Raw genomic sequence first — 22,500 nt, forward strand, 5'->3', positions numbered from 1 at the left:
AAAATGTGCACATGCACGCACTACAGTGGGGGGAAGTGCAACAGGCCAACAGCATGTGCACCAAGGCCCGCCCCCACTCGATCATGATTGGAGGAAGGCTCCTCTCATCCTGATTGGATGAAGGCTTTGCCACCCGCCACCAAAACTGAAACTAGGGTTTTTTGACCCCAGGGGCTCACTGGGGACAGGGAGGAATTCCTTATATGGTCAGCACACTCTATAGTAGGGAGGATTATCAAAAAAAAAAAGAAAAAATAAGTGATATTTGAATGAAGTGAAATCACTGAATATACCTTTAATTCACAGTATGGCGTACAGCAGAGCTTAGGCACATGTTAAGACGAATAGCTCGCAAGTTGCAACGCATTGTGACGTGACACCTGTGGGCTTGTAGATCCTTCGACACGCGCCGTGTCATCATACAATGAAGTATGAATCAGGCTTTACTTGTTTTCAACCTGTGGATGGGGACCATCACGTGATTTCTTTCTGCTTGTAACGTTTTAATTCTAAAGAATGAATGAGTGAATGAATGAAAGAATGAATGAATGAATGAATGAATGAAAGAATGAAAGCAAGAAAGAAAGAAAGAAAGAAAGAAAACCATGATTGCACCAAAAGTGAATATTTATCTATCATTCTGTGGCGTCACGGCTTGAACGTTTGTGAACCCTCGGTCTATGAGTAGTGAGTACTATACGTAGGCATCTATACACCTCCACCCCCTTCTCTCTCTCTCTCTCTCTCTCTCTCTCTCTCTCCCCTCTCTTAGACACTGACAGCGTTCGCTGTCTCTCTTCGCTGCTAACGAGTGTCAGAATTTGTCTCGGCTCAGGACCCGTACAAGACATTTACGTGTAGGTCAACGCTTCAAAGATGAGCGCCTCTCAGCTCAAAGGTTATACATGCATGCATTTGCATCCCAGAGCGAGGCGTATATGTACGTTGTCTGACAAGAACATCCCAGAGAACCGCCACGGCCTGTTAGATATTACATATCGCTCTCTGTCGGGGTGGAAACCTCATATGTCCCAAAACGGCTTACTTTTCAGGATTCAAATTCAAAAGTGCAGGCAAAAGTAGTAGCAGATTGACAGGCTCGAAGCGAGCCGTTTCGCGTCGCGTCTCGAGCTGACGCAGATCTCCTGCGTTTGATGCTTTTGTGTAACGCGGTAGCATGAACAAGTACAGTTGGGTGCCACCGATATTGTCCCTTATCATTTGACCCATTTAGGCCTGACCTCAAAATAAATAAAAAATCCTTCTAAATCCTCCAGTTTTCTGAAATAAATATTTTCACGATTTTTCAAAAATAGCAGACCTACAAGCTCGTAGCGCGCCACTCGGTGGCGCGCTATGAGCTTGTAGATCTGCTATTTTTCAATAGCAAAATTATAACATAATGTTTAAAACACCAAAAGGGGTTCCCGCCCCAAAATGGGTTAACTGTCCTTTTGCGCAGATCACGCAAACCTCAGCAAAAAGAAAAGGACAATATCGATGGCCTCCAACTGTAGGGGCGTTAATTTATGAAAAAAAAACACAAAAGTCAGAAAATGGACATAAGAGGTTTCTGCCTGACATATATAACCCCCCCCCACCCCCCCCACCCATGTCCTCTTTACTTTTTTTTCTCTTTCTGACACATACTGTATGCCCCGATGTTTGAGCAGAGAGCAAATTACTATACGAGACCCGAGCATGAAATATGGCCAGTTCAAAGGCATTATGATGGATCAATATTTCCACTCATTTATATTCATGCATTCGCACCTCAATCCCCCCCCGCATCCCCCCCTCCTCCCTCCACACTTATTTTTCTTCTGTCTGTCTGTCTGTCTTTTTTTTTTTTTTTTTTTTCGCTGTCGTGCAGAATACTTTTATCTCCATATCCTCCATAACTGTTTTGTGTTTTTGTAAATGGATGACCCTATACTTGATCGCACTACAGCGTCACACAAAAGCATCCAAAGTATACAACGCGAACTTGTAGATCTGTTACGGTTTTTATGCTTTTTGAAGGTTTCCACCCACGACACAGACGTGCATATGCGTACATATGAAACCCGCGCGGCCGGCCGGGCTGCATTAGCATACATACAGTATATGACATGTGGGCCAACTTGTACACTGCTGTACATCCATCATTTTAGTTTAGATGGACGCAACCTTTTTCTTCTTGGCAGCCAGGTGCATGTTGAATGACACGCATGCAGCTTCAGGCCTCGTGCATTCCATACGGATCCTTTTCTGGGGTCATTCTATGTAGCCGAGATCTCCTGGATACTGTCTGGTTTGCTACAGTTGGGTGCCACCGATATTGTCCCTTATCATTTGACCCATTTAGGCCTGACCTCAAAATTAAAAAAAATCCTTCTAAATCCTCCAGTTTTCTGAAATACATATTTTCACGATTTTTCAAAAATAGCAGACCTACAAGCTCGTAGCGCGCCACTCGGTGGCGCGCTATGAGCTTGTAGATCTGCTATTTTTCAATAGCTAAATTATAACATAATGTTTAAAACACCAAAAGGGGTTCCCGCCTAAAATGGGTTAACTGTCCTTTTGCGCAGATCACGCAAACCTCAGCAAAAAGAAAAGGACAATATCGATGGCCTCCAACTGTATGCTGCACATTATACTTACTGTACAAATCCACTCACTCCAGATTGCATATTTCTGTCGTAGCAACAATAGCTGATCTACAAGCTCAAAATCCGTCGCACTGCGACGCGTTTTGAGCTTGTAGATTTTTTGTTTGCTATTTTTGAATTTGATTCCCGGAAAGTCACTTTTTTTATTTAATTTCAAATGCATTTAGTTATAGTTATGTTAACTTTATGAACTATAAAATACAAATACATTGGACATAAAAAAAAGACAATAAGATTGTATTACTAGTCATTAAGCTACATATATAAGTAATTAAAGCGGGTCATCTTTGCATGTTTGGAATTGCAACAGCTGAAATGTATCAGTATTCTGATATGAACCTGCGGGCCGTATTCATTTACGGTGGTGGCTGCATGTGGCATACGGTATAAAAGTAATATGCATAGCGGGCACTGTTTCTGATATAAGTTAATGTGCCATACAATTTACAATCTTTTTGACACCCTCTTCTTTAGAAATTAGATCAAAGGTTAACCATACCAGAAAAAGCAAAGTTATCATCTTTTAGCCAATTTAAGAAATCTATAGACTCATTATAATAACTCATCTAAATTGTTGTCGTTATTTTATTGCTGATTAATTAACAATTCAGGCATTTAGCAGACGCTCTTAATCCAAAGCGACTTACAGTAAGCAAGGAGAGCACGAGACGAGGTAATAGATCAAATGCGTTGAAATAGTCATCTAGGATCATAGGTAAACCAAGAACCTATCCTCAGTCGTCTAATAGTAGAATACCTAAAGAAAATCAATAATCTGTACATTGAAACTATAAACACTATACGATCTACATTGCCTGCAAGGTCGTGTGTGTACACACGCACGTGTGTGTGCACACGCACACACACACACACACACACACACTCGCACACACGCACGCACGCACACACACACACACACACACACACACACACACACACACACACACACACACACACACACACACACGTGCAGCACCTTGTGCTCTCACCATTGACAGCTCGTGGAGAATCATGGGCAGAGGATCAGACCGGGAGCCAAGGAGTCACACGTGTGTGTGTGGAGTTCAACCCTTAAAATTTACACACCTCTACGAGTGAGTTATGAACCCCGGGGCCCATCATAAAGCCATAAAGCAGGATCAGGTATACCATGACCATATCGCTGCTGTCTGGCCCGAGAAACCTCCTATCTCCGTGAATTTAAACATTTTGTCCGTGTTTTTTGTCTTTCCTCTCCGTAAATTAACAACCGTTACAATCTCACTCACGCTCGTTTCCCCCCCCACTCCCCTATACTTGATCATACTACAGCGTCACACAACAGAAGCAGCTTGTAGATCTGCTCTATACTTTAACCCATCCTGGGCGGGAACCCCTTTTGGTGTTTTTAAACATTATGTTATTAATTTAGCTATTGAAAAATAGCAGATCTACAAGCTCATACCGCGCCACCGAGTGGCGCGCTACGAGCTTTGTAGGTCTGCTATTTTTGAAAAATCGTAAAAATGTGGCGCAAATCTTTGAATATATATTCTTTCAGAGTGAACGTTTTTAACTCGGGTCTAAATGGGTTAATATGCCGTGTTTTGAGTTTGAACGTTTGAAATGAACAGTTCTGGACATACGAGGTTTCCACCCCATGCAAGACGATATATTTCTCCGACTCTCCCAGGAGCTACCAGCAGTTTGGTCGCGTGAGTGAACAAAAAGAAAGAAAAAAAAAAAGAAGGAAAAAAAAGGTTCAATTTTTCAACAGATGGGGCAAAAAAAAAACTCGATACACGTCCAAAAGATCAATCAATCATTCACCTTCGCAGTTTACGCAGTCGTTCCTGCACTCCATTACTGGAGATCTGGTAGTGGATCTTGTCTTCGACTGTTACCGTTCGATGGAGGCGCGCAGCAGGGGGGGGGGGGGGTCCCTGGCGCCACGGTGCGGACACGATTGACAACCTTACAATCACACTCACGCTACGTTTTACCCCCACTATAAAAGGAGAAGGACGCTCCGGCGCAGGGGCTGAAACGGGCCTGAGAACCGTGGTCCCCCCCGGTTCCACCATCAGGTCAATATCTGACTGCATGAAGTCGTTAGGAGCTTAGCTGAGAGAGAGAGAGAGATCCTGATCCTGTCCGTGCAGACTCAGACAGACACAACGCTCTATAACACTCAAAGTGATCCATCGGCTCCGGATAAGAGCTGTCCGGATTCACACACTTACAGTAACCCTCTCATTCACATGCTGTACAGCGGTATTGACGTCAGTCACTGGGCTGTTTGAACTGAACACACTATCATGTCAGTCTTGCGGGTGACACACGCACGCACACACACACACACGCACGCACGCACGCACGCACATGCACACACGCACACAGACCGCAATCGCACATAGATACTTAGTAAACTGACCTGCGTTGCACTTTACTTTGTACATTATTGTTCACACGCATGTCTGGGAACCCAGCCAATCAGCTGGGCACATTCCGTGCTCATACGGACAGACACACATACACACAAAGCTGTGCATAGGAGCACCTATAGCGCCACTAAAAGTATATATACTTATTCTGCCTCTGGGCGCTCGGTTTGGCTCCTCCCCTTCCGTAGTCCACTTCCTCCCGGGTGCTTCTGTGTTTATTCCTACTAACAACAACCCTGAATGTTGTTTAGGGCGGTGGTGCTGACTGACTCTGCTGTCAGCCGCATCTGTCGTGTGTGTGTGTGTGTGTGTGTGTGTGTGTGTGTGTGTGTGTGTGTGTGTGTGTGTGTGTGTGTGTGTGTGTGTGTGTGTGTGTGTGTGTGTGTGTGTGTGTGTGTGTGTGTGTGTGTGTGTGTGTGTGTGTGTGTGTGTGTGTGTGTGTGTGTGTGTGTGTGTGCGTGCGTGCGTGCGTGCGTGCGTGCGTGCGTGCGTGCGTGCGTGCGTGCGTGCGTGCGTGCGTGCGTGCGTGCGTGCGTGCGTGCGTGCGTGCGTGCGTGCGTGCGTGCACGCGTGCACGCAAGTGTGCGCGTGCATGCACGCGCGCCAGGGTCCCTGTGGGAGGCTCTCCAGGACACATAGTGTGAACATGAGATAAGTGCTGCTTGCTGTGGTGCAGTTCTACAGGAGGTCTGCTGATGGCTGAGGACCTCTGCCAACGTTTCTCTCTCTCTCTCTCTGACCTTTCTTTGAACCTATGTTTCAATATGCACATTAATCATGCCACCAAGACTGCCTTCTTTCATCTCCGAAACATTGCGCGAAGAATTTGAATCGTTAGACGGTGCAAAAAACCGTTGATCCACACTTTTGTTTTCTCTCGACTTGATTGCTGCAATGCACTTTTTTCAGGCCTGCCAAAGAAAACAACTGTTTTAGCCTCGTTATATTGCCCCTCACTTCACACGGGGTGTGATTTTGTTTGACTACCAGGCAAACAGAAATGTATTCTTTCATTCACATGTTCCAAAGTTCAATGTAAAAAAATAAAAAAAAACGCAATCAAATCGTTTCTGTGTGACAATAAATGAATCGTCCACACTTATAATTCGTCTCCTCTCTCCCACAGTTCTGCGGCGCCATCATGGACGCCGTGGACGGCCTGCTCCCCCTGGCGGAGGCCTGCAGGGAGCCTCCTCTCCTGGAGGTGCGCTGCAGCTTCGTGGAGGCGTGCGGCCGCGCGGCGTGCTCCCTGCTGGAGCGCCTGGAGCAGCGGGCCCTGGAGGTGCCCTCCGCCGCCCCCCTGAGGAACCTGCCGGCGCTGCTGGCCTCGTGCATACACGTGCATCAGCGCCTGCTCCACTACCAGCACAGGCTGCGGGACCACACGACCTCCACCAAGACCAGGGTGTAAGTTAAACCATCATCCCACAGGCTGAGGGACCACACGACCTCCACCAAGACCAGGGTGTAAGTTAAACCATTATCCCACAGGCTGCGGGACCACACGACCTCCACCAAGACCAGGGTGTAAGTTAAACCATCATCCCACAGGCTGAGGGACCACCCGACCTCCACCAAGACCAGGGTGTAAGTTAAACCATTATCCCACAGGCTGTGGGACCACACGACCTCCACCAAGACCAGGGTGTAAGTTAAACCATTATCCCACAGGCTGAGGGACCACACGACCTCCACCAAGACCAGGGTGTAAGTTAAACCATTATCCCACAGGCTGAGGGACCACACAACCTCCACCAAGACCAGGGTGTAAGTTAAACCATTATCCCACAGGCTGAGGGACCACACGACCTCCACCAAGACCAGGGTGTAAGTTAAACCATTATCCCACAGGCTGAGGGACCACACGACCTCCACCAAGACCAGGGTGTAAGTTAAACCATTATCCCACAGGCTGAGGGACCACACAACCTCCACCAAGACCAGGGTGTAAGTTAAACCATTATCCCACAGGCTGCGGGACCACACGACCTCCACCAAGACCAGGGTGTAAGTTAAACCATTATCCCACAGGCTGCGGGACCACACGACCTCCACCAAGACCAGGGTGTAAGTTAAACCATTATCCCACAGGCTGCGGGACCACACGACCTCCACCAAGACCAGGGTGTAAGTTAAACCATTATCCCACAGGCTGAGGGACCACACGACCTCCACCAAGACCAGGGTGTAAGTTAAACCATCATCCCACAGGCTGAGGGACCACACGACCTCCACCAAGACCAGGGTGTAAGTTAAACCATCAAGACCTGGTCCACTATACCAGCACAGGCTGAGGGATCAGCACACACGCACGCACGCACGCACGCACACACACACACACACACACACACATATACACACACACACACACATACACACATACACACACATATACACACACATATACACACACACACACTATTATTACGCATTATTCGGGGGCGTCCCTTTTGGCCCACAGCACAATGCTCCATTGACTGTGTATCCACCAGTGAAACACCTTAAAATTTCACAATTATGTATAAAACCTTTGAATGACGTTAAATGTTAGTGTAGAACATTTTTGGGGGATTTATAACTATTCAGAGTTGGCGCAGACCTCCTGGACGTTTCTAACAACTCTAACTATCTGGCATACAGTAAACGACGTGTGGCACAATAACTGGCATACGCAGCCTCCCCGTGTTTGGTTTGACCCCTGGGAGCAGTTAGCAGACCCCTCCCATAATGACCTACCGCTGACTGAGACCCTTACCTGTTTTACCTCATTTACTGCCGGAGTAAAGACATAACTAATCCACCCACTGCCAGAGATTGTTCCTTTTTCCTAACCTTTTCAAGTAGTCACAGAATATTATATCCAGTACGATCGACACGCAGGTTTTCTCTGTGTTTTTTTTAACGCGACCATCGTTCTGTTGAAAATACTATGGGCCCTATTTCCGTCCATGCTAAACCCCTTGTCCCTAAACTACTTTGCCTTTTTTTACTATTTTTTTTTTTTTTTTAATAGTTAAAATAGCCAATCTATAGTAAAAAAATCACACCCGTGTGAAGTGAGGGGCGCTAATATGTTAAAGTCTAACTCATGTTGATTAGGTGACGTAATGGTGATGTAAAACAAACGGTGCCAACACAAACATTAAACGCCATTAACAATAAAAAGACAATATGACGTAAACGATACATTATGACTTAAATTTTCCCTTCATTGTCAATGCGTTTACAAAACAAAAATTGAATTAAAGGCAAACATTACACCTGTGTATAGGAGGGGCTAGCGCCCCTCAAAAAGGTAAAGTAGCATGGACGAAAATCGAACCCCATGTCTCTTATATGGATTTTGACTGCAGCTTTAGCACCACACAACACCACACCACATCAAAATATCTGCCGTGTCCATAGAGCAGTGGTTCCCAAAGTGGGGTCCCGGGACCCCCAGGGGTCCTTGAGGGAGTTCAAGGGCATCCCCAGCTAAATGATACCAAATGGACCCTTATGGGTCAGTAACTCTGAGAGTGTACATTTGTACACTCTCAGAGTTAAATTAACATTGATTTTACTAAATAAATTGGGGGTCCGTAGACTAATGCATGTCAAACAGAGGATCGGGGTGAGAATCACTGCTAGAGCCTTCTCTCATGGGGGTCCTTTGGCATATCTCTTCGAATGGCAGTCCGCGGGCTAATTGGTGTCAATTTGGTGCTCCTTGACATGAAAAAGTTTGGGAACCACTGCCATAGAGCAGGGGTTCTCAACCCGTGGGTCGCGACCCCTCGGGGGGTCGCCAAATTATTTTAGGGGGTCCCCAAATTATTTTCAAAAAAAAAAAAAAAAAAAACCTTTTTCAAAAATAGCAGACCTACAAGTTCATAGCGCGCCACTCGGTGGCGCGCTATGAGCTTGTAGATCTGCTATTTTTAAATAGCTAAATTATAACAATGCTTAAAACACCAAAAGGGGTTCCCGCCCAAAATGGTTTAAGGTTATTGTAGCAGTCAATTTATATTGGGGGTCGGGAGGGGGCGGGGGTCCCGAGACGTTGCCAAAGCATTTTCGGGGGTCCCCGGCCAAAAACGTTGAGAACCCCTGCCATAGAGCATAGCAGTTGGGCGTGGTTTTTTAAACCCACAGAAAAATCGGCCATTCGTTTTTCAATTATTTTTTTTTGAACGGCAGATTTTCCAGTGTTTCCAGAAAACCACGTCCACTGCTATGCTCTACTAGAGTACCCCCTTGCAGTGTATATATAATGCATAATGTGCTTATAATTGTATTGTAGACTTGACCTCTACTAGTTTACTAGTTTGTTATTCAAGTACTGACAGTACTTGAACTTAGTGCAATATTGGAGTAGCTACTAGTCAGGATGAAGTGCTGGCGAGGACTTGACACACGCTTTATCTCTTATAGCGTGTGCAATAGCACGCTAACATGATGAGACGTATAACTGAAAACAAAACCCTGTAAAAATGAAACGCCCCTGTTGGCAACTACCCATATATCGTTGCTGTCGTGGCCAGAAACCTCCTATATCCATATTTTATGTTTTTTTTTGTGTTTTTTGTTTTTGTAAATTAACGACCCTTGTAGAGACGATTTTCGAAATATGCTTGAGCACGAGGTATCTTAATTCGGGTACCACTTTTTCTGGTGCTTAATTATATTATTATTATATGGTGTTGTTGATCTGGTACTTCTGAGTCAATCTTCTTCTTACTAACTGGCACACTTCGCTGGTCTGTCTTGCCTGGCACTGGTACACTTAGCTAGTCTTTTAGAGCTGATATCAACTTCTGAGTTATCCTGGAACACACACTTCTGGTGGATCTGCGTCAGATTTTATAGGGTGGCATAAAGCAAAGCAAAGCAAAGTTCTTTGTTTACCCAGGGTGAATGGACTAAGCTCGAGAGGCTTGTTTACAGCCAGACCCTGCTCATAGAACATTTCATGGTAGGGGTTCAATGCCTTGCTCAAGGGCACTTCAGCGGTGGTAATTGTAACGTGCCGGTCCGGGGATTCCAACTGGCGACCTTCCGATAACAAGACCGCTCCGCAAGCCGTTCGGCCACCGCTGCATGACGTCGTGGCCCGACGTCACGCCACTGACCCGTTTCCGTGACAACAACCCTACTTGATACTACAGCGGCACGTCAAAATCATCCAAAAAATAGCAGATCTACAAGCTCAAAAGCGACGCGTTTCGAGCTTGTAGATCTGCTGTATTTTCGCTGTTTTTGAATTTGAACCCTGCAAGGTAACGAAGGGTTTTGGACGTAATGAGCTTTCCACCCGACAGAGACAATATAACTCCACATGGCCATAATTGTATTCCGTTCCATTTAGTTTCATAATATAATGGAAAAAATATCGCCGTCTCCGTGCGTGTAAAAAGATTTACACCTTCGAATGACACCAAAGGAGCAATGGAAACAGCTGTGTTTCGCTGCGAGACACTATTTGTTGGATTTATTGTTCGGGGCGTCCAGGGAGGGTTGTGCGTGCGTGCGTGTGTGTCTATGGCTCGGTGTGCCAGACGCACTAAAACCAGCAGAATGGAGCTGTAAAGACCTGGGAATGATGTCTGTCTGTGGGAGACATTCTGTTTCAGGAGCTCCGACGCAACACAGGGCCTGTCCAACACAAAGGTCAGGAGGTGGGGAGAGAGAGAGACAGAGAGAGACAGAGGCAGAGAGAGAGAAATGAATTAGTGCATTAATTCAACTACTTCATTTTTTGTGTTGATTGTATTGTATTATAGTTTTACTGAGGTTGTGTTCAGGAATAAGGTTTGGTTTACGCATAGTTTTACTGAGGTTGTGTTCAGGAATAAGGTTAAGTTTTATAGTTTTACTGAGGTTGTGTTCAGGAATAAGGTTAGGTTTAGGCATAGTTTTACTGGGGTTACGTTCAGGAATAAGGTTATAGGTTTTGCTTCGCAACGCACAGTGAGTGTAAAAGTACAATATTTGGATCCGAGATGTAGTGGAGTAGAAGTAAAAGTATTGGAAATATGGAAATACTCCAGTAAAGTAAATGTACCTCAAAATGTTACTTAAGTACAGTACTTGAGTAAATGTACTTGGTTACTTTACACCACTGCTCTTTGGCCTCCCTCTTCTCTTCTCACCTGGCACTAGTTCCATCTTCATCATCCTCACATGTCCCAACCATCTCAACCATCTCACCTGGCACTAGTTCCATCTTCATCATCCTCACATGTCCCAACCATCTCAACCATCTCACCTGGCACTAGTTCCATCTTCATCATCCTCACATGTCCCAACCATCTCACCTGGCACTAGTTGCATCTTCATCATCCTCACATGTCCCAACCATCTCAACCATCTCACCTGGCACTAGTTGCATCTTCATCATCCTCACATGTCCCAACCATCTCAACCATCTCACCTGGCACTAGTTCCATCTTCATCATCCTCACATGTCCCAACCATCTCAACCATCTCACCTGGCACTAGTTCCATCTTCATCATCCTCACATGTCCCAACCATCTCACCTGGCACTAGTTGCATCTTCATCATCCTCACATGTCCCAACCATCTCAACCATCTCACCTGGCACTAGTTCCATCTTCATCATCCTCACATGTCCCAACCATCTCACCTGGCACTAGTTGCATCTTCATCATCCTCACATGTCCCAACCATCTCAACCATCTCACCTGGCACTAGTTCCATCTTCATCATCCTCACATGTCCCAACCATCTCACCTGGCACTAGTTCCATCTTCATCATCCTCACATGTCTCAACCATCTCACCTGGCACTAGTTGCATCTTCATCATCCTCACATGTCCCAACCATCTCAACCATCTCACCTGGCACTAGTTCCATCTTCATCATCCTCACATGTCTCAACCATCTCAACCCTCTCACCTGGCACTAGTTCCATCTTCATCATCCTCACATGTCCCAACCATCTCAACCATCTCACCTGGCACTAGTTCCATCTTCATCATCCTCACATGTCCCAACCATCTCACCTGGCACTAGTTCCATCTTCATCATCCTCACATGTCCCAACCATCTCAACCATCTCACCTGGCACTAGTTCCATCTTCATCATCCTCACATGTCCCAACCATCTCAACCATCTCACCTGGTACTAGTTCCATCTTCATCATCCTCACATGTCCCAACCATCCCAACCATCTCACCTGGCACTAGTTGCATCTTCATCATCCTCACATGTCCCAACCATCTCACCTGGCACTAGTTCCATCTTCATCATCCTCACATGTCCCAACCATCCCAACCATCTCACCTGGTACTAGTTCCATCTTCATCATCCTCACATGTCCCAACCATCCCAACCATCTCACCTGGCACTAGTTGCATCTTCATCATCCTCACATGTCCCAACCATCTCAACCATCTCACCTGGCACTAGTTCCATCTTCATCATCCTCACATGTCCCAACCATCTCACCTGGCACTAGTTCCATCTTCATCATCCTCACATGTCCCAACCATCTCACCTGGCACTAGTTCCATCTTCATCATCCTCACATGTCCCAACCATCCCAACCATCTCACCTGGCACTAGTTCCATCTTCATCATCCTCACATGTCCCAACCATCTCAACCTCGCCTCTCTCGCCTTATCCCCGACAATGACTGGCAGGTGCTAATGACGTCCACATTGTGCTTTTATCGACCCCCATAATATATGCCTTTAACGTTTGCCCCCCTCCCCTTCAAAAGGCGTCCCCCCCCCCCCCCCCCGCACCAATGCCCTCTGCGCCCCTTATGCTGCGGCCTCTGGTACTGCAACACCTGTTGCCCATGTCCCCTTTGCTCGTAAACCGCCTCCTACTGTCTGCAACTCCTATCCCCCGAAATGCTCCCCCACCACACCACCCCACCACATGCTTGTGGCTAATTCAAAAAAGCACTTCACCCATTTTCAACCTTATCTTCATAAATCAAGGAAAAAAAAGAAAAAAAGAAAAATGGGAATGAGTGACCAAGAAAGATATGGTCAAGATATGTCTGCATAGTACCCACATAGGACCCTTCTTTGTTTTTCAAAGATACCCTTTTAAGTATGCTTTATTGCCCTACGCACCTGTCAATAGCCTTGAGGTGTGCATCGGCCTTTTGCTAATTAGTAGCCACCCTTAAAGACTTACAAAAAAATCAAAAAGGTTCAAAAGTAGCAGATGTGCAAGCTTGCAGCGTGGCACAAAGTGACTACGCACTGTGAGCTTGTAGATCTAGCCAACGGAAGAAAAAAAATCTTTATCCTGCAACTTTATCCTGCCGCTAACCTGAATGGCCGGGGCTCCCTCGTACAGTTCTTGTACTGTATCTCAATGGGATTTTCTGATGTATAAATATAGGTTTTAATAACATCAACCCATTCTGGGCGGGAACCCCTTTTGGTGTTTTAAACATTCTGTTATAATTTAGCTATTGAAAAATAGCAGATCTACAAGCTCATAGCGCGCCACCGAGTGGCGCGCTACGAGCTTGTAGGTCTGCTATTTTTGAAAAATCGTGAAAATATTTATTTCAGAAAACTGGAGGATTTAGAATATTTATTTTAAATTTTGAGGCCTAAATGGGTTAAGGTTTGCTCCCTGTCCTGTTGGTTCCATCCTGTGCAGACCGCTGACCTTGCTGCCCGTCCAGAGGTACCAGGAAGTGGCAGAGGCTCTCAGGGATCAGCTGACCAGCTACTGCGTGCAGGTGTGCGCTACCTGCATCCTCCATGACGCAGAGAGCCACCACTGGGCCGACCCCAAACCCTTCTATGAGGTAAAGTAATAGGGCTCTGCAGCCCATCGCTAGGCTCTATGCACATATAGAGCGTCGCAGTCCCGCCCCCTTTCATGACGACGTGAGACCCAGAAGTGAATTCCCCGTTAATTTTCTCCATAGGCTTTTCAAAAAGTATTTATTTAAAGACGCGGACAAAGCCAACTCGAGTTGTGACAAATCATGACAACAAACACAACCTTTTGGGCCGAACAAATAATTACAAAGAAGAAAAACAACACAAAAAGTGTTGTAACCTGCCGTTTTCTTCTTCTTTCTAATTATTTGTTCGGCCCGCAAAATTGTGTTTGTTAGTCATGATTTGTCACAACTCGAGTTAGCTTTGTACGAGGCTCACCAGGTCTTTAAATAAATACTTTTTGAAATGTCTATGAGGAAAATGAACGGGGAATCATACTGCGACGCTCTATATTAGTGATTATTCTATTGATTAATTGAATAATCCAGAAGATCTATTTTTACCTGGTTTCTAAAGAGAGGGGGCAGGCTCAGCAGCCAAGGACACATTCCCCAAAACTTTCATTCACCGTCATTTATCTCAACATTGAGTATTCCATTCCATTCATAGTCGGCCCAAGAACTATCCACGTGTCCATCCATACTCCACACAGATGTCTGATGTCTGTTGAATATTTTACGAAAAAGGAGGAATTATAAAACCGAGAGTTGGAGAGTCTCGTTCGGGGCCTGCGTATATGTCTGGACCGGAAAAGCAGAGCAGCCCAGAGCGGTGTCAGAGAGCCGACAGCCCTGGGACGAGAGGAGAGACGGAACCAGACAGGGAAGCCATGCCTGACTGACATGTCTGACAAGTCTGAGGCCCACCAACAAACCACATGTCGCCCACACGGTACATATAGGAGGCGCACGTGACACACGCCCACGCACACACGCTCGCACACACGCTCGCACACACACGCACACACACACACAGTCACACACACAGTCACACACACACACACACACACACACACCTGCACGCAGCAGGTCTGTCTGACCCCAGTGACCTAAGGAAGGAGGAATAGAAGAGAGGGGGGCAAACGCCAGGCAGCTGGGACAGGAGAGAAGAAGGATGGGAGGAGGGGGTTCGGTTGGTTTAAGGGCATGAAAGTATGGGACGTTTTTCGGGGGGGCCCCCTCCTCGCCCCTGCACTGCACTGTTTCCCAGACACAGACTGCAGACAGCTGGAACCCCCAGAGCCCCCGAGGGCGGCTCTGGTGCATGCATGAGGCACAACAACGTCCCAGATGTTCTGCTGGAAGAAGAAGAAGAAAAGTAACTAAAGTACATTTTAGTGGAGCGGAGCGGAGGTGGGGATGAAAAGAACGAAGAAAGAGAGAGAGGGGGGGGTGGGGAGGGGCGAGTTGCGGAGAACGAGAGTTCCAAATGGACAAACCGATACAGTAAGAAAAAAAATGTTTAAGGTGCTTCACTTGAGTCCGTGGTTTGAGCAGTATGTGTGGTCGAATTTGAGCCTTTTTTAACTTTTAAAAGTGTGAACAGAGTGGCTAGTAGGGAAGATGAGGCTAATTTTACACCACAGATAAGAAAAATGTATACCTCAGGCATACATTTAGTTAGGGATGCAACTGTGTGTGTGTGTGTGTGTGTGTGTGTGTGTGTGTGTGTGTGTGTGTGTGTGTGTGTGTGTGTGTGTGTGTGTGTGTGTGTGTGTGTGTGTGTGTGTGTGTGTACACACACACACACACACACACACACACAATTGCAATAAGCATTGCGGGGAAATGTGACATTCATCTCTTTTGTTTTCAAATAGACGACCGACAAGCTTATAGCTTACAGCGCGTTGCATGAGAGCTTGAGCCTGGTCTGGGTCTGGTTCCGTGGAGACCAGCTGTCTGCGGAGGATGTAGGCCTAATCCCGGACGGACACACAGCTCTGTCACGCTCTCTCCGTCCAACGCTCATCACTAAATGGCTGGCTCCACAGGGCAGCTTAACCACCTAGAACGCTGGACCACACGACCTAAACAAAACTGACAAAAAGATTTTAATGATTGATAATAATATAGCGGTTCCTTTATGTTTTTAAGTCATGGTATTCTTTCTTTTAAAGGGATCGTGACATTAAATAAAGTTTTTGTAATTTACTGAGCTCAATTACTAAAAAAAAACGGAACTTTTAACATTGAGTAGATTTTCTGTGGTCTGGGGTTTTCTGCATGGCTCAAACAAGTGCTCTGATTTCCCTGTGGACTGTGATGTAAGAGTCCACAAATCCCATATATGACATTACAATTTTCCAGCAGATGTCACTGTTGAGGCCTGTTTCCATTACAGCAAAAAGCTTCAGAACACACAGAGAAAACCCCAGACCACAGAAAATCCAAAAGATTGTTCAATGTTCAGTTTGTGTGCTTGTAATTGAGGTTATAAAATCTAAAAGAAAAAAGAAAATTAATTAAAATGATCACAAAACCTCTAAAGAGGGAACCCCTTTTGGTGTTTTAAGCATTATGTTATACTTTTGCTATTGAAAAATAGCAGTAGCGCACTATGAGCTTGTACCGTAGGTCTGCTATTTTTGAAAAATCGTGAAAATGCGGCGCAAACCTTTGAACATATATTCTTTCAGAGCGAATGTTTTTAACTCATATCTTTGCTTCTGGAAGGTCCCTGGAACAGCATGTTTTCAGATGGGGGTCGGCGGCCAATTACATATATATTTGGGGGTCCTTGACATGAAAATGTTTGAGAGCGACTGACATAGAAACATGGGTTTTCAGAAAACCTTAGAAGACATTTGTAGACATTTTTTAGAATCTTCCTCAGGTCGAAATGGGTTACGTGACCTGGTGGATGGGTTGGCTGCAAACACTTCCACTGGGCCCTGATCCAGAATCACTGCCCCAGTCAGTGGACTGGGGTACAACAGGGCTCCATACTAGATCATCTAGTGTTTACCTCCATGCCAGATAGCTGATCTACTTGTTATAGAGCGTCGCAGTCCCGCCCCCTTTCATGACGGCGAGCAGACCGGAAGAGAATTACCCATTCATTTTTTCCCATAGACGTTTCAATAAGTATTTATTCATAGACCTGCAAGGCCAACTCGGATGGTGACAAATCATGACAATAAACACACATTTTTTGGGCCGAACAAATAATGACTGTAGAAAGAAGAAAAACAACAAAAAATGTGTTGTACCTTGCCCTTTTTTTTCTTCTTTCTAAATATTTGTTCGGCCCAATTGTTTTTGTTTATTGTCATGATTTGTCATGATCCGAGTTGGCTTTGTCCGAAGCTAAAAGATCTTTAAATAAATACTTTCTGAAACGTCTATGGGAAAAATGAGTTGGAAATTCTCTTCCGGGCCACTCGTCGGGGCGGGACTGGGACTGTATTGGCCAGAACCGTGATTCTGGCGTCCGTACAGAGCCAACTTAAGGCATGCAGGTTTACTAAGTACAGCATTAGAGAACCGGACATACTGTAGTGACAACTGTACTAATGTACTTTGATCACTTTCTTCCATTTACACCAAAATGTCTTCACCAAAAATAGCAGACCAACAAGCTTGGAGGTCGTATTTGCCTGTGGTTAACGGTGAAAGCAACAGGAACATGAGAAAAACGGCAGAGGAGTAAGTTGGAGGAGAGATTGTCCGTTGTGGAGGCGTCCTGTCGGCCTGTCGAAGGTTCAGCGTGCGGCTAATTCCGCGCGTTCTTTATGACACCGGCTAAACCGAGCTTGAGCGCACTGTGTTCGGTCTGAGAGCAATTAAAACCACAGGATGCCAGGATAATAGACGCTCTCTCTCTTTCGCTTTATCACTCTCTTTCTCTCTCTCTCCTTCTTCCTCTACTCTGTCATGTTCTGTAGTCCTCGTCCTCGACTCTGTGAGCGTGTGTGCGTGTGTGCGTGCGTGCGTGCGTGCGTGCGTGCGTGCGTGCGTCATGCGTTCCCCAGATGCGAGCGGAACTTTAAAGCAGCACCTCTCAGCAGGGGGGTTGAGATGGATCCAGGTGCAGAGTGCAGGTGGCTGAGACAGACCGATCTCTGTCTCCACTCCTTCATCCACTCCTCTGTGGTTTCCTCTCTCTCTCTCTCTCTCTCTTTCTCTGTCTCTTATATTCTATTTTTACCTCTCCTTCTCCTCTGTGCCTGCTCTTGTTTTCTTTGCACTCTCCGTCTTCATATCACATGCAGAAATCTCTCATCTCCATATTCTAACTTTATGAGTTCCCCCCCCCCTCCCCCCCTTAATGCTCTACTTGATCCTACACAAGCTCTTTGATCTTGTAGATCTGCTACTTGAATTGAATTTTAATCCTGAAAAGTAACAGTTTCGGACATGTGAGGTTTCCACCCGACAGAGACGATAACCCCACCCCCCCCCCCCCCCCCCCTCCCCTTTCTTATTTATTTGTTTCCTTCCTGCCTCCAACTCTTCTCTCTTTCTCTCCCCTCAGGGCGAGCGCTGTTCCTTCTCGGTGCAGATGTGGTCGTACTTCCTGCGCGGGCTGCGCAGTGACCTGTGGGCGGCGCTGCCGGGCCGGCTGGCCAGGGCGGTGCTGGGACAGGTGCTCTGTGAGACGCTGCAGCTGCTGGTGCAGAGATACGCCCGGGCCACGCCTTCCTACAAGAGACACCTACAGATCAGGTAAAGATACACCACACCCACGCCTTCCTACAAGAGACACCTACAGATCAGGTAAAGACACACCACTCCTTCCTACAAGAGACACCTACAGATCAGCTAAAGACACACCGCTCCTTCCTACAAGAGACACCTACAGATCAGGTAAAGATACACCACGCCTTCCTACAAGAGACACCTACAGATCAGGTAAAGATACACCACGCCTTCCTACAAGAGACACCTACAGATCAGGTAAAGATACACCACGCCTTCCTACAAGAGACACCTACAGATCAGGTAAAGATACACCACGCCTTCCTACAAGAGACACCTACAGATCAGGTAAAGATACACCACGCCTTCCTACAAGAGACACCTACAGATCAGGTAAAGATACACCACGCCTTCCTACAAGAGACACCTACAGATCAGGTAAAGATACACCACGCCTTCCTACAAGAGACACCTACAGATCCGGTAAAGATACACCACGCCTTCCTACAAGAGACACCTACAGATCAGGTAAAGATACACCACGCCTTCCTACAAGAGACACCTACAGATCCGGTAAAGATACACCACGCCTTCCTACAAGAGACACCTACAGATCAGGTAAAGATACACCACTCCTTCCTACAAGAGACACCTACAGATCAGGTAAAGATACACCACGCCTTCCTACAAGAGACACCTACAGATCAGGTAAAGATACACCTCAGGGGAAAACTTTACCGAACACGACTCTCTCACTGTATAACAGTAAATAGCGAGTCGTGTTTGGTCAAGTTTTCCTCTATGTTTTTGAGACCACCGCTCCTGTACCAAGAAAGGCGCAACAGTTTTCTCAGTGCTTCAAAGATACACCTCACCCACTCCTTCCTACAAGAGACACCTTGCATACGCCGAGCGTCATGAGTGCGTAGGTCGACTATTTCCAGCATGTGACTCGTACAATAGGCTATATCAGATATAGCCTGCATTCTTGATTTGAGGCATTTTGTTCAAAACGGCACAAACTTTGTCCCGCAAACTTTCTAAGACAATCTTAGCCAATCTGGATGGAATGTGAAAAGATCGGACAGATCCGTCTTGATGACTATAGAGATAATGTGTACCAATTTGCCAAAATGACCAGTTTGGACTAAATCTGTGGGATGTTGCTCCCTCCTCCTTCAGGGTCCTTCAGGGTGCTTCACTGGTGAGCAACATTCGTGACCAAATTTGACTGAGGGACTGCCATTGAATTTTTTTGAATTTTTGTTTTTTCACGTCATATGAAAGCAGAGAATCATATACTGTAGCTTCAAATTGACATATTGGTTGTTCAGTTTGACCCACCAGTTTTGGAGATATGGCTTATAGAGTAATGTGAAAGTTGAGAAAACAGGCTTGAAAGGTTCACTTCTGTGGTCATTACACCTAGCTACATGTTTAAGCATTTATTTCATATTTACATGTCGATTTCAGCTCTGACACTTATTTCAGACATGCTCTAGTATGTGAAGAGTCTGCCTGTGCTATTAACTCATTTTTGAGGAAAACATTCGTTTTTCTCCTCTGGTGAAAAGCTGGAATTTGCACGATGGCAGGCTCTCAGTCAAATCTGGTCACATTATTTCATTGAAATGAAAAGGCGGGGGCCCAGATATATTATAACTATATGGACTATACTGTAATAAATAATGGTTTTTTTGGGTCAGTTAAAAAAAAAACGGGTTAAATCATGATATACTGTATCTTTGTATAAGTTTGGGCTCCGTGGGGAGACACAAAATGTGTCTTTTATTGGGTCTCCAGCTAAAAAAAGTGTGGGAACTCCTGCTGTACTTGAAGGGGAAAACTCTTCCACGATGGTTCCCTGTGTGACGTGACGGATGCTGTCTCTCCATCCATCCATCCGTCCATCCATCGATCCATCCCTCATCCCCTCACACTCTGAGTGGGTCCGTCCCAATGCGGAGCTCTGGACCTAGCGTTAGCACATAATAAACACGCTCTCAGACACACGCGCGTGCACACACGCACGCACGCATTCGCGCGCACACACACACACACACACACACACACACACACACACACACACACACACACGTATACGCACCCAGGCAGGCGCTAGTTAGCATCTGATTAAGTAAAAGTAGCAATAGTATAATGTATAAATGCTCTGTACTGTACTTAAGGTGTGGGATGCATGTACTGTATGTCGTAGGGAAGTGGTTCTCAACCTGTGGGTCGGGACCCCCAGGTGGGTCGGGACCCCCAGGTGGGTCCCAACGTGATTTTGGATGACAGTGAAGTGACTATGTAAACACCTACAACATCCTGACCTATAAGTTTGATGGAAAAACTTGAAATGTTGGATTTACATACCTCTCTCTCTGTCTCTCTCTCGCAAACGCACACGCAAACACACACACACACACACACACACACACACACACACACACACACACACACACTGTAACACGATCCGAGAGAAAGGGAGATAGATAAAGATAAAGAATGAGGGAGTTTGAGGATGATGAACAGTTCTCCTCAGCACATGCAGCGAGGAAACAGTTTTATGGCCATTTAAACGTTGAAGGGAGGACTTTAATGGTTGAAATGAAAAGCCAGCAGTTCCACTGCAGCTCTCTGCTGCTGTAAACTGACTGACCATGTGATGACGGCGGTCCGTGCTGATAGGCCCGGGGTGCTCATGATGGTGATGATGATGCCATGGCGTGGCGTGGCGTGGTGGCCATTCATTCATGAATGAATGAATCTTTATTTTTGTAGCAAAGGTCACAGGGATTGGGAGTCGAACGTGCTGGATTTTACCAGCCTAGGTTTAGCCTTAATTTAGACTTTTTTTTTTTTCTTTTTTTAATAATAATAATTCATTCAACATTTTCAGTTGGGAGTCAGCAGCCAAATAAATATCAATTTTGGGGTCCTAGTCCTTGACATGAAAAAGTTTGAGAACCAGAGAGTCTGTCTGTCTGTCTGTCTGTCTGTCTGTCTGTCTGTCTGTCTGTCTGTCTGTCTGTCTGTCTGTCTGTCTGTCTGTCTGTCTGTCTGTCTGTCTCACTGTGTCACTCTTTGGACAGTGTTGGTGATGATGTCACCATTGGGAATAGGGATGTTCTGTTTAGTCTCTCTCTCTCCCTCCCCCTGCACACTTCTGTTCTCCCAGCCAACTAATTATCAGAGGAACTTGCTGAGGCAGGTTGATTTGTTGCCAAAAGTTGGAAAGTCACGTTGCGGTGGCTTTGTGTGTAATGACCATTACGTCATGAAATGGTATCATTACTTCGACTGGCCGTCTTAAGTGAGACTCAACTTGGACTGGCCGTCTTGGTGAAAAGTATGACATGCAATGGGTTGGCTTTAGGTTCGTGACTGACCTCAGTGTAATGCACAATGTCTGTCAGAAAGAAAACAGCTCTTGTGTATTTTATTCTCTAGAGAGAATGTGTGCATTTTAACACAATCAGCACCGGGATTTCTTTCAAAATAGAAGCTCGGGGTGCCGGGCAGATATGTCAGCTCTTACTCTGAAAGCCCCCCACCCCCCATGTTGAAGTCATAAATGAAGACAGAAGTATATCCATCTGGTCAAAACCACGGAAAGCTCCCTAGATTATGCGTAGCGAGCCTTTCTTTCTGAGCGCTAAACAGGAAAGTGAGCGGCAGCGCGCGTGCGCAAACAGCAAGGAGTACATTGCAGAAGGAGAGGCCAACCCCCCAAAAAAAGAAAAAAATCTGAATATTTTTTTTCTCGTTTGATATCAATGAAAAAGCGATAGAACGTGTGTACACGTCGTCGCAATCCATCGGTTGGATTAGCTAGGACGGCTTCACACGTCGTACAGTCTGAATGTGTTCATGTTTTCAGATGCACAGGCACATTTTTAAAGATATAGCTAAATGTGTTGCTGGTGTAGTCCGAAAAGTTACTAAATGTAGCAACTGCCAAGATTGTACTGCTGACCTTTTGACACTTCACGCCATTTGAATTGTGGAGATCAAGATT

General features: G+C 45.8%; 1 protein-coding gene across 1 annotated transcript in view; it reads left to right on the forward strand.

Moving 5' to 3' along the window:
• Positions 1-6,203: 6,203 nt before the first annotated feature.
• The window catches only part of LOC306919085 (uncharacterized protein KIAA0825-like), a gene marked incomplete at both ends in the record, with an annotated part of 17,485 nt that continues 1,188 nt past the window's right edge, over positions 6,204-22,500 (forward strand). The window contains 3 exons of the mRNA XM_079531920.1: positions 6,204-6,484; positions 13,709-13,859; positions 18,316-18,506. Of these exons, the coding sequence (XP_079388046.1) occupies positions 6,204-6,484; positions 13,709-13,859; positions 18,316-18,506 (623 nt within the window). The remainder of the gene's footprint in view (positions 6,485-13,708; positions 13,860-18,315; positions 18,507-22,500) is intronic.

The sequence above is a fragment of the Electrona antarctica genome (assembly GCF_951216825.1).
Source record: "Electrona antarctica genome assembly, contig: scaffold_575, whole genome shotgun sequence".
In the NCBI taxonomy this organism is placed as follows: Eukaryota; Metazoa; Chordata; class Actinopteri; order Myctophiformes; family Myctophidae; genus Electrona; species Electrona antarctica.